At 39.5% G+C, this 12,706-nt stretch overlaps 2 protein-coding genes across 2 annotated transcripts; one reads left to right on the forward strand and one right to left on the reverse strand.

The window, feature by feature from the left end:
- The first annotated feature begins 250 nt into the window (after window positions 1–250).
- On the forward strand, window positions 251–6,136 carry LOC114522499 (ubiquilin-1-like). The gene is made up of 18 exons (XM_028543193.1): window positions 251–377; window positions 456–561; window positions 1,060–1,109; window positions 1,203–1,238; window positions 1,380–1,494; window positions 1,631–1,656; window positions 1,748–1,801; window positions 2,051–2,122; window positions 2,201–2,251; window positions 2,448–2,525; window positions 2,802–2,882; window positions 3,228–3,475; window positions 3,902–4,064; window positions 4,260–4,310; window positions 4,434–4,695; window positions 4,813–4,874; window positions 4,994–5,078; window positions 5,294–6,136. Exons 1-18 carry the CDS (start codon window positions 282–284, stop codon window positions 5,350–5,352), a joined length of 1,695 nt encoding a protein of 564 aa, XP_028398994.1. The 5' UTR covers window positions 251–281; the 3' UTR covers window positions 5,353–6,136.
- Window positions 6,129–12,267, reverse strand: LOC114522490 (hemicentin-2-like). The gene is made up of 10 exons (XM_028543183.1): window positions 12,162–12,267; window positions 11,948–12,052; window positions 10,225–10,255; window positions 9,798–10,106; window positions 9,372–9,683; window positions 8,706–9,035; window positions 7,592–7,915; window positions 6,996–7,331; window positions 6,388–6,732; window positions 6,129–6,247 (listed from the first exon to the last, which is right to left on the reverse strand). The coding sequence occupies exons 2-10, from the start codon at window positions 11,999–12,001 to the stop codon at window positions 6,228–6,230; spliced, it is 2,061 nt and encodes a 686-aa protein (XP_028398984.1). The 5' UTR covers window positions 12,002–12,052; window positions 12,162–12,267; the 3' UTR covers window positions 6,129–6,227.
- Between the last annotated feature and the right edge of the window lie 439 nt (window positions 12,268–12,706).

A 12,706-nucleotide genomic window follows, 5' to 3' on the forward strand; every position in this document is an offset into this window, starting at 1 on the left:
GTTCAACCGTTAAAGTTTGCGTTTGTGCATTCGGACACCAAAGTGAACAAATCCGTGAAACCCAGTAAGCGTTTTTTTGCTGTGAGTAAGCAAATCAGGGTGTGGGAGGGTATGAGGAATTTTAAAAGGAGGTGGGGGGAGCCAGGAGTGATCGGAGGGCCGAGGGCGTGCCAATGCAAGTTCCCCCAGGAGAAGAACCGGCGTCTTTATCGGTTCGTCAGACAATGCGAATCGGGTGAATTGAAAAGTATTCGCTGAGGTCATTATTATGAAACTAAAACATGGCGGACGAGGGACCTCATACAATAAAGGTCGTTGTAAAAACAACAAATAAGAAGGAGACGATCGAGATCGAAGAGAATGCCAAGATCGGCGAGGTAGCTGTGATGTTGATCTTCAACACAAGCACCGATCGGTGAAAAGTTACATTGAATTTGGTATGATTTTCTCTTTAGTTCAAAGAAAAGATTTCACCCAAGTTTAATGACACGCCAGTGGCGCAGTTGTGCCTGATATTTGCTGGGAAAATCTTGAAGGATGAGGACAATCTAGAACAACACGGTAGGGAGGATTATGTTTTACGAATTAAGGTTCTGGTGTTAGATTTTTAAATATCCTTCAGGCAACTGATCGTCTTTGTTCCGACACATTATAAGCTTCCAGGCGAAACATCTTTTAATTCATCTTTAAATACTAGGTTTATTTATGAAAATCCATATTGTAAAAGATATATTGACGAAATGTCAAAAACTATTATCCTACATCCTTTATGTATTAATGGATACTTCGGAGCATGTATTTATGCATAGAAAATCCAAATTTATATTTATTTTAACCTAAAATGTAAACAAATAATTGCATAAATGATATCTGAATGTTCTCTCATTTCTAATATGAACTGCATTTGATTGGTGATATCCCATTGCATTTCAAGATCTTAATACAAATATTCCACTCCATCTAATGCCATTTGATTTTTCTTTGTGAATGAATGCTGTGAGTTAAACCAGCTTAGCTTATAGCAATTCTGTCTTTGAAATAAACCCATAATTGTTTTAGGAATTAAAGATGGACTGACAGTGCACTTAGTGATAAAGTCGGCAAATAAAGTATGTTACGTAAACTTGTGTTTGAAAGTTTGAAAGTATGAAATGTTCTAGTCATTCCCAGGTATTTATTGTTGTTAATTTATTTTATCCCAGGCCCAACAACAGGCGGCCGAACATGCCACTAGACAGGTAAAGTGTGAACATTAAATGGTTCCATCAAAGTTGCTTTTGTCAAAATTCAATTTAATGAGAGTGAAAAGTGTGGTTTTATGGTACAGGTGGAACTGTGTTTAGTTTGAAAACTCATATTGAAGAACCTTTATTTTATAGCCAACATCAACAGGAACGTCCACACAGCCAACCAGCGATGCCCCAAGGACATCCACCACCACAACAACAACACCACAACCTCTGTTTGGTGGGCTCCCTACTGGCATGGGAATGGGTAATGTGTTCTCAATAATGCTCAAGGACATAGTTTTACTGTAAACATTTTTATCTACTATATAAAAGCTAAGGTCAAGGTAATTTATTTCCCAAGTCATAAATGTTTTTTTACATTATCAATTATTTCATTTCAGGTGATATGCAGCAAGTACAGCAACAGGTCAGCATTCAGGATGTTCGATTAACCAACAAAATATTTTTTGTTAATTGTATTATATTTGTATATAACTTGACTATTTTTTATTACCAAGTTGATGAATAATCCTGAAATGATGCAACAAATGTTTGAGAATCCGTTGGTTCAGGTATTACTTGTAAATAAATAAATATTCAAACTTTATGGAAATCGTTCGTTATTTTTTCAAGTTTTGACAAAACAAAGAAACAGTTAGCAGTTGACAAAGAAAGGCTGTTTTGTACCATTTATATTCATTTATTAAGTTGAATCTTGGATGTCATCATCATCAACCATTATTAACTAAGTGATAAATTCTCCTATTCACTTAATTATTTACCTCCCTCAATTAAGTGCATATACTTGAAAATGTTTTCAGAGTATGATGTCAAATCCAGAACTTATTCAACAGATGATTATGAGTAATCCACAAATGCAACAATTGGTTGAGGTTAGATTTAAAAAATATATCAAAACAATTTCTAAGCATATCTCTGGTGTTAAAAATGGTATATTCTTTGTATTTCAGAGGAGCCCTGAAATTTCTCACATATTAAACAATCCAGATTTAATGCGACAGGTAGGTAACATGACAATAAAATATTTGAATGAAGTCACCTCCATTACTGAGGGTATTTTAACTATTTTGTGACACCCTGTACTAGGATGCCACAGGCTTTCAGTATTTAAAGTTAACATGCTTTAAGATTTTCTATTTGATCAGGAACACAGTTCTACTACAATTATAATGTCTTGGCTTTTTCCACTCCTTGCAGACTTTAGAAATGGCCCGCAATCCTGCGGTTATGCAAGAAATGATGCGGAACCAGGACAGAGCTTTGAGTAATCTGGAGGTAACCATTGCGATAGATCTGGCCAAGCTAGCTGCATGACTCATGCTTATAGCTCTGCAGATATTACCAGCAGTCTAGTTCTTTTGCAATGCTGTTACAACAAACACTGATCAATAGCAAAGTCCAACATATGTATGTAACAACACTAGGACATGTACAGAACATTTATACCATCAAGCTGTGAGAATTTTAAAACTATTGTGGTATACAGCACAGTGAACTGATGTAAATTATGATTAATATGGAAAATGTGACTGACTTGAATCTCATTTTCAGAGTCTTCCTGGTGGTTTTAATGCTCTTAGAAGAATGTACACAGATATTCAGGAGCCGATGATGAATGCAGCCACAGAGCAAGTGCGTGTTATGATCGCACAACAGCATTTTTGCGATGCTTTTTTTTGTATGGTGTTTGTCTTCACCAGTAAAACCTTACTTTAAAGCCTGGTTCTCATATGTCATCGACAGTAAGCGATGTATTGTTGGTGACCAGCGACGAAAAAAATGATCCAAAATAACAAAGCACTTCATTCGCAAGTGTTAACCGTGAATGACCATCGCCGACCGTCGATGGTGACATACGAGAACCAGGTTTCAATGCGATACGTTTTATTTTACACCGAAATGAGGCCTTGTGGTAAGGACAATGGCACAAGGAAAACAACGTGAATTCTCAATTTTCATTGACATTGTCTCTTACAGTTTCAAAATGCCCAAAACAACCCATTCGCCGCCCTGCTGGGAGGAACACCTCCGAACTCATCAGCAAACGATAGTGCTCAACAACAAGGCAACAATGACCCCCAGGTTGGCACGGAGAACACGTCACCATTGCCAAATCCATGGCAACCGCCTTCTGGTGGTGGCCAGGCCCCTACACGATCGTTCACACCCACGGCTACCACAACATCTGCTGGTTCCACGACCCCGGGTTCCACAACGACCACCAGGTGACTTGAAACTCAAGCTAAAAAAACCTATTAATTAAGCTATGCGACCACGTCGTTTTCGAGCGTTTACAAGTTCATTTTTGTCCATTTTAGTGTTTTAGACACTCTGTCCACGCCGTCAAGTAAAAATATGCTTAATATGTTAAATTAGCTTTAACTTCTATTGTAAATTGACGCTGTTTGAATTCGTTTTGGCATGAAAACAAACGCGAAAACCGTTTGCACATTCAGCCATGATTAACACTCAACTAGCCAAGCCAGTATCGCACTAATATCGCACTAGTTTTGTGTCAAGTATATGGATCTTAACTCGGTTTCAAAACGGCCAGAAATCATCGCAAATTTCCCCCATTCAAGAGCAATCAAATTTGTTTATGCGTTCTCTATCAATTGACAAGTTTCTCACCGCATATTATTCTAATTCAGCGCTGGCGCGTCTCCTTTTTCATCCATGTTTCAAACACCCGGCATGCAAAGCGTGATGGATCAGATGACGCAGAATCCAGAACTAATGCAGAACATGATGTCATCTCCGTACGTCCAGAGTATGATGGGCCAGATGGCCGAGAACCCTGAGATAATGAACTCCGTAAGTACTGACTTCCTTTCTTGATATCATGAACTCTGTCAGTACTGATCTTCCTTCTTTATGTTTTACTGGACTTGTCAAACCACTCTTCTCTTCCTGTGTAGTATTTTTAGTGACCTGTCCTCAACTTTTATTTTCTTCCATGAACGACTCATGACCGAATATGTCATTCTATTTTTCTTTGCGTATTTTCAGATTCTCAGCAGCCATCCATTATTTGCCGGAAACCCACAACTGCAACAACAGGTATTTTGAGGCAAAAGTCGAACTTGTTTGTAGTCGAAGGCGGCAGTCGAGTTTTCGTGGAGATTCATCCTCTCGTGGCATGACTGTCTGATCAATACATAACATCACTCTGGTTCCTTTCAGATGGCATCTCAGATGCCAATGATGATGCAACAGATGCGGGATCCCAGGTTTCAGCAGATGTTAAGCAACCCGCGAGCCATGCAAGCAATGATGCAGGTTCAACAAGGAATGCAAAGCTTGCAGTCTGAAGTCCCTGGACTGTTTCCAGGGGTGGGCTCCACTCCCCCGACCACCACAGGGGCATCGTCCACCACCGCCACCCCCTCTTCTACACCCACCACCACGACGAGCAGCAGCACTGGGAGTACCAACACCACACCAGGTTGGTAACGAACTAACAAACTGAGAGACTTGTAACAACATAATCTTCCGTTCTGTGGTAACAAGAAATATTTCATTCTCCTCAAATCTTATGGTTTATAAAATCTGTCTTTTACAGCCGCAGGCGATCCGATGATGAGTGCTTTGATGAATCAGTTCTTTTCTGCCTCCATGAGCCAAGTATGTTCTCAATGTTTATCCGCAAAGTTCACTTTATTTCACCGTCTAAAATCTCTGACCTGATGAGGTTGTCATGCGTGCATCCGGTTTATCTTTCGCTCTTTGTTTTCACCTCACAGACAGCGGCCCCTGAAACAAGATTTCGTCAGCAACTTGAACAACTCACCGCCATGGGTTTCTCTGATCGTGAACGAAATTTGCAAGGTGAGAAAAAGCCACACATCGATCACTGTTTTTCTTCCTAAATGATCCTGAACTTCTTTGAAATTAAAATCAAATACAAAAAAACAAATACTAGACTCTCTTTTCTTCGCTCTCAAACTCCTCCAACTCTATGAATTCAGTTCAGTTGTAGTTCCGAAGGAAAGTTTGAGTATTTATCAAATTGGTAAACAATTAATTTCATCTTTCTTATTTAGCGTTGATCGCAACAGGCGGTGACGTCAACGCCGCTGTGGAGCGACTACTGAGCGGTTAAATATCTGGATTATTACTAAACGATGTATGAGCACTAACTAATAAGAAGGAATTAACAATGAGGATGACAATCTATTCTTGTTTTGAATTTTGGAACACGTTTGCTATGTTCGGCTGGGCCAAATTGCTTTGGCTTAAATTTGAATAGGTTTGAAGTCTGTGCGAACTTCAGCAAAAGACAGCACTTTTTGGACCATCATTAGAAAAGCGATTGGAGAGAGAAGAAAATAGACAGAAAGCAATAAATAGATGTTTTGAATCCTAAGGTTAAAAAAACCCGCGTGCACTGTTACAAATTTGTCCTATACCTTTCTCCACCAATTGTTTTTTTGATGGTGCGTTCTCAGATGATGGTGTAAGGTATTAAACGTGAAAGGTTTTTGTGTTGGTTGTGAATATGAACCGATTTAAAACTGCATTTCAATAATTATAACTTCTTAACTTCTACTGTAAGACCTTCTTTAGTGTAAGTGCTGTCGAAATATGTGAAATTATATATTTATAAAATTCACGATGTTTATATTGGCGTACTATTATAACGTACAAGCGCGGATGGCGTGCCAAACCTGATTAGTTCTTTGGGAACTTGTAAGCTATGCAATTGTAAACAGAATGCGCGTTTTGTTGTCGGAGGCATTTCTTAAATCCGCAGGATTTTTTGCAGGAATTAGTGTCCGTCTGAATGCAGAGGTACTGGGTGATTCATAGGCGGGAAAGTGTTGAAAAAATCTCACAAACGATAGACTTACAAATGTATATCTATTTAGTTTATATCATACAAGCTAACTAAGAAATAAAATTACAATTTGTTGATGTTCCATCCTAATATACCTACGTCCTTTTCCTCCAAATCTCCGTTTAATAATTTGGTGTGTATCAGTTGTACCTGTTCCGATCTGGAAGTAAAAGAAGTCGTGGTTTAAATGGTTGGAGTGATCTTCAATCCAAATCAATCATGATAAAACATCTCTGATCAATCATTATAATTGATAATATTTCAACAATCAGTGCATACATAGTTTGGTCCAAATCTTACCTTGCAGTTCAATATTTATCAATTTTTCTTGTTGACCAAGCATATTGCTAGCAAAGCATTTATAAACCCCTTCGTCCGATTTCTGAATATCACGTAACTTCAACTTTGATCTATTAAAAGACTCTGTAGTGTGCCTCTTCCAAGGTCTCCCATTTTTGAACCATTTAAACTTCGCCTTGGGGAAGCTACGTTTCGCAATACACTCTAAAATTACATCTGATCCTGCAACCAAAAGGCTCTGACCGTCTGGGATTTCATAAACACGAATGCCATGACCGCGCTGTGGCGAAAGCTGGAATTTTGATAAAACTGATTTCCGCAGCTCAATCTTTGGTCTCAAGGGCACTAAAGATTGAAAAACTCTTTAAATACTGAACATATTTGAGTACTTGTTATCCCAAATCCCCTAGCTACTGGTATTGACATCTATTTCGTGAAAATATAGTGTTTAGTGCATGGCAACATCATCAACTAAGAGGCGCAAATTATCTTCGATTTTGAAGTTTGGACAGGCAGAGAGAAACTGATAATCTAGATTAAGAGGGTCTAAAGTCACAGCCAATCTTCTAATGACCGTTCACTGCCATAGCATCTAAAACAATACTTACATCGAGATACGACCGAAGTCCTTTTTCTATCCTGACCAGCGGCGTTAGATGCAACACATGCGTACACGCCATTCTGGGATGGAACCAACTTAGGAAACGTAAGTTGTCCACCCCCCTGACTGACGTGTACATCTTTGTCGTCCTCAATAGGATATCCATTCTTTTCCCACGAGATGACGGGGGCTGGAAAGCCCGTTGCTGAACAGTATATGGTGAGTTCTCTGTAGGCTAAAATCCTCAGGTTTACACCGACACCCACGTGCAATGGTGTCGGCAAGTTATTTACGAGATATCTGCGTCTTAACCCAGCCTGTCTGATGCGCGGCGTCACAGGAGCTGCGTAGAAAAAAGGTTTTCGCGTTAATGTTTCGTTTCAACTTGTTGCCGTTGTACAAAAGCTGGTTAACTTTATTCTTCGAATAGTGGTGTTTCAATTGCTCTAAAATTGTCTGTAGTTTTGTATTGCTTAAGTCTTTGTATTATTAAAAGTAGAGTTCCCCCTTTATCAATGGATTGTGTCTATATTTGAATTCACTGAGGTCGTTCAACGCCGTCGTTTTTACCTGCCTGAATGATATAGGTCTCTATTTACTTACCAATGAGATGCACAAACGTAGACTTCGTCACAGTCCCCACGCCGTTCGCGGCAATACACGAATACCATCCGGTGTCGGACATCATCGTTCCCAGGACTTCAAATCTCTTCTGGGAAATCTTAATCCTTTTGCTGGAATGTATAGGAAGGTTGTCCTTCTTCCACGTGACCTCAGGACGAGGGATGCCTCCCACGTGACATTCGAGCCAAAACGAGGCTCCGACTAGTGACTTCAGACTTCCGCCAATTTGCTTAGCGGCTGGAAATGATATATCATAGGAGATCACGTCCTCCGATGAGCTGTTTATGTAAGGCATAACTGGATCTAGAAAAAAAAGCAAACAGAATATGTTAAAAGTCTATGAATGTCAACCTCAAGGTTGGCAACCTAAAGTCTTAGCAAAAAATCGTAAATAAATCAACTCGTGTTCTAGTTTCGTAATCAGGGAGTTTACGATCTTCGAAACGGTTAGCTTGACGTCGCTAGTCAAATATTTTGCTAGAAATTAGCTACCGGAAATAGTTGCCTTTGAAATAATCATACAAACGTCTCAATTGAACTAAGAACTTTCGACGTCTAGCTGATATTGCTGTCTCATATACGCTATTAAACAGCTAACACGTTTCCTACAAACAGCAATCACGTTTTCGCTGCTTTCATGCCATCGGGAGGTCGTGGAAATGCCTCATTTGAAGTTGTCGTAAGAATGGCAACGCTGCCGTGGAACCACAAGTGACCTATTGTCTTGCGTGTGGAGTTTCTTTGTTTTGCAAGCGCGTCGTCGAGCTGGAAGCGTCGTGAATCGTAAACTCCCTATTGATGGACTCTTTAGCAGACGGACAAACATCCAGAAACTGAATAATATTCTTGTATGTTTGCATGGTGACAGTCGATAAGTAATTTAGCTTGTAGGTACACCACGTAAGTATTTAATACTGCAAAGCTTTCGGTCCGTTAATCCGGGCCTTCATCAATGCAATAAATTCAATTGCACTGATAAAGGCCCGGGTTAACGGACCGTAAGCTTTGCAGTATTAAATACTTACTTGGTTTACCTATGTACAAGCTAAATTACTTATCCAGAAACTTACCAATAAAAAACCTATCTACGTACCTATAACGTTAACATACGACGTCATTGAGATACTTCCGAATTCGTTGTGCGCAATGCATGTGTAATTTCCTCCGTCGCTGGCCTGAATGGCCTCTCTGTGAAATGATACAACACCCTCGTCGTACGATTTGAGATGTTTCGTTGGACACAGGCGATCGTTGTGATACCATATGATTTTTGGGTCTGGAGTACCGCTTGCCAAACATCTTATGACGACCTCGGTCCCAGCTATGGTTGTGATGTCATCGCCTGCTCTGAGTCTCACCTGGTTTTCCCCGTGAATTGCGGTGAGTTTCTTTCGGAAGGATACGATCGTTGGTAGGACTGGGTCTAGAGACAAAAGAACATCCAGGAATTATATTAAGGTCCGATGGATGTTAAAACTCATTAAATTAGATAGTAAGAGTTAGTAAGTAACTCTCGTATTAACTCCTTTTCCTTCAATTAGGTCGAAACGCCGAGAAGTTATTTTGGCTTTTTTAAGCAGTTGTTATATCACATTTCATGGGAAGCTGTTTGAAGACGCTGCCTGATCATATTAAAATAAAATTAAACTGTGAATCTCAAAAGAGTGCAGAAACTGTTGTATGGTCGCATCCGTAATAACATTGGCTACTTTTTCAATTCACGTTTGACAATTATGTTTATAAAACATCTCACTCTTACCTACAAACTTGATGTGGGAAGCCAATTCCGTTTGACCAACAAGATTTCTCGCTCTGCATACATATCTTCCAGACAGTACAACGTTATGTGGCAATAACAGGCTATCTCCTTTAAAATATTTCTTTTCAATCTTTCCGTTTTCTCTACTCCACTCAATACTCGGTCTAGGGTTTCCGCTGACGTTACAGGATAACATGAGAAGGGATTTTCCAAAGGCCGTGACATTGCTACCAACCATGATTGGTATAATCTTGTAATTATCAGTGAATCTTTCAGATTTGAATTCTGAAATTATTCTTGGCTGCTGTGGATCTGACAATGTAGAAATACGGTTAATGAATTTGGTGTTTCGTTTCAGAGTTGTTGTAAATGAAGAAGGTAATTGAAAGATATTTTGAGGTGAATCAGTGAATGTAATATGTTTACTTATGTATTCGATGACGGAGCTTGCATTACTCGTCCAGTTTTCACTGCTAACAACACACGTGTACACTCCAGCGTGAAGAGACACGTTTTGTATGAGAAGTCGTTCAAAACCTTTTCCAATTCTCTCGCCATTCAACAACCAAAGTGTCTCAGGCGTTTGATTCGCGAGACCAACTGTATCACAAACTAACGTGACATTCACAAGGCAATAGAATGTCGCATGGTCTCCAACCTGGAGCGAAATCGGTTCGAAACACTGCGTTTCTTGCAAACGTTGATCACCAGTCGCAATGTAAGGGGCCGACTCTCCTAAAATACATCAAACATATTAATATTTATCCGTTTGACTGGGACAAGACGTTATCCCGTAAAATAAAATTACATGGTAAGAAACGTGAGAATTTTCCACTGAAGAATTATAACTTACCAGTCTGACTTATAGCTTTCGGAACCACTGTCTAAAAATGTTTCAAAGAAAATAAGTTACGAGTTCAATTGGAAATTCCTGCTTGGATTAATTTATAAACGTGCTTGGAATATTTTTCCGAAGTAGCAAAGATCATGACTAAATCGCGTTAAATAAAGACGATTTAAATATTACGCGCTGATTTTGTAAGTAAATTGAGTGAATTTTCAGCGACCAGTTAATTCGGTATAGTTTGTGGCTTTGTGCTTCCGATGGTAAACGCGTCATTAGCTAACTCTATAGAGGATTATTCCCAAGGTTAGTCTGACTGTCTAAGAAAATGCTGAGAACTTTTCAACGATATTATGGTATTAAAAATATGTGGTTTCATATCACTCATTATTACAGACTGTTGATGAGATTAATCACGCCTGCGTTATTTTAGTTCATGGTATTCAAATGGAACAATGCTTCTCAAAACATTTTTTAGGAATTATCATATAAAACTGCGCTAAGGCTAAAAACTGGTGGATAGCTCCATCTACCCTAAATTGCTCTTGTAGGAGTCTAGTAAGGGCAATCATGAATCACCTCGTTTTCAATGTTTAAAGGTATTTATACTGGACGACAACCCTGTCAGCGCTAAACTGCTCTCTTGAGAGGCAAACTAAGGTCATCCAATGTTACCACGGAAGGAAACCCGAATAAAACTACCTTTGTTTATACTGAAATTATAGCTCTATCAGTTCTAAAGCATTCTTCCTAAAGATGCAGTAAGGATAATCTCTTAATGCTCCAGTGCTAAACTGGAGGAACCCGAAACTAAACTAACTTATATAATCTCTTCACACAGAAATCCCCGTTAAAAATTTTTCTTTACACATTTGAATGAAATGGTTCCTGGAGGAGGAAAGCAATTTGATGAGCCATTCTCTTCCCTGTGAGAATGTTTTCTTTAATGGCAAACCCAGGTGGCCTTGGTATGTTTAATTAAGTAATCGCAGTTATGGCATATTTGTTTGTTATAGCCAATTATGGTTACGTTTGCAGTTGTATCACGCCTTTGAAACATTAATCTTGTAACTAATCTATTTAGAATATTCCCTGCTTTATTCTGGACACAAATTTAACATCGTGCGTTCAAACTCAATAACTTCTTCGCATGGATTTTAGTGCAAGTAAAATTCACACGTTTTGGTAAATATTGAAAGCATGTGTGAAAAGCGGCGTAGGTTTCATCGAGAGACCCGCCCTAACAGTGGTATGGTCTAGTCAAGGGTCTGGAAAGGTCTGGTCTGAGAGCTTCTTTATTTCTCTCATGCCAGACGCGATGCATTTCGTGTAGAATTTATAAACCCATCCGCCTGGGTAATACTATTAACCTCAGGTGGCTGGACAGAATTATGAACGTCACGCTTCTCCACACGCTATCCAAAATTTGAGCCGTTCATACGATCAACACAACCCTAAGAGAGTCCCCACTAACGGTATACAGTAGAACACTCGCACGAGACTCCAGAAATCTCGGTCAGAGAGTCGAGAAATCCTAGCATCGAAGCGCGGTACCAGCTGGAATGCGCAATTTACGGTATCATTTAAAATCGAGCAAGAAATCACAAATGCGGCCCTTTATCCTTATATAGTAAAAATCAACAGATCTAACAGAGGCCATTTGACTAAACTCTTTCAATGTCCTTCAAATTAGCACTTTGCGCGCAAATGCGCAAATACATTATGTGCGTACCTTGACGAAAAAAGCGCATCCAAGGAACGCTAGGAAATGAATCCTCCACGTCATATTGCCACCGACAAGACAACTGAATTCTTGGTTATATATACGCCTGTAAGCCTGTTGGTTTTAAAAACACAAGTTACATAAACAATGAACAATGAATGAATGATGTGTTAATTAATCTGATAACGAACAGACGATGTCATCAGTGAAGCATCATTCATACCTCGAGTTATGTCCGTCTTTGAAGCGCTTGTTCTGAAGGCAAGCCAGGTTTTTTTGAAAACCTAGCTTGCGTTGCGCTCTGACAAGCTGGTCGAACTGCGCTAAGCCGATGCACGACAGGGGATTTTTCAAACCATGCATCGGAACCTTGCCGTCATCAAGTGCTTGGGTAATCGGATCTCGCCGGAAATGATATGAACCTCGAAAGAAATCCACGAGTATCTGACGACATTTTTCGACATTTAGACGCGGGCGCAGAAGCATGAAGAATGTTCAGGACAGACCGATAAGGTGCCATCGCTAGACTAAAGGACTCTAATAAGGCAAGATTACTTCAGTACTTTGTTCGCTGTGTGTTCAAAATGACCCCACGTCTGACACGCAACCCATCTCGGTTGTATTTTCGTAAACCAAAAAGAAGTAAGTGTCAACAGTCACTGACTTTTACCAAGCCCTGGTAATCTTTTCCAAAAGCAGACAAGGCCTTTCTTTTAAGGAGGTTTATATTTTGCTCCTCCAGTTGAGGAAATTAGGGCAATTTTCGTA

The sequence above is a fragment of the Dendronephthya gigantea genome, unplaced genomic scaffold (assembly GCF_004324835.1).
Source record: "Dendronephthya gigantea isolate DGI-Jeju-01 unplaced genomic scaffold, DenGig_1.0 000023F, whole genome shotgun sequence".
Taxonomy (NCBI): Eukaryota; Metazoa; Cnidaria; class Anthozoa; order Malacalcyonacea; family Nephtheidae; genus Dendronephthya; species Dendronephthya gigantea.

What these genes read in the sequence shown, in the direction of transcription:
- LOC114522490 (XM_028543183.1), bottom strand. Translation starts at nt 12,001, where the DNA reads ATGACGTGGAGGATTCATTTCCTAGCGTTCCTTGGATGCGCTTTTTTC. An exon ending in GATGCGCTTTTTTCGTCAAG is followed by an intron (nt 10,256 to 11,947) that starts GTACGCACATAA and finishes AAACATTTTTAG; the next exon opens with ACAGTGGTTCCGAAAGCTAT. An exon ending in TTCCCACATCAAGTTTGTAG is followed by an intron (nt 9,036 to 9,371) that starts GTAAGAGTGAGA and finishes TTTTGTCTCTAG; the next exon opens with ACCCAGTCCTACCAACGATC.
- LOC114522499 (XM_028543193.1), top strand. Translation starts at nt 282, where the DNA reads ATGGCGGACGAGGGACCTCATACAATAAAGGTCGTTGTAAAAACAACA. An exon ending in GGACAATCTAGAACAACACG is followed by an intron (nt 562 to 1,059) that starts GTAGGGAGGATT and finishes TAATTGTTTTAG; the next exon opens with GAATTAAAGATGGACTGACA. An exon ending in TGCAGCAAGTACAGCAACAG is followed by an intron (nt 1,657 to 1,747) that starts GTCAGCATTCAG and finishes TTTATTACCAAG; the next exon opens with TTGATGAATAATCCTGAAAT.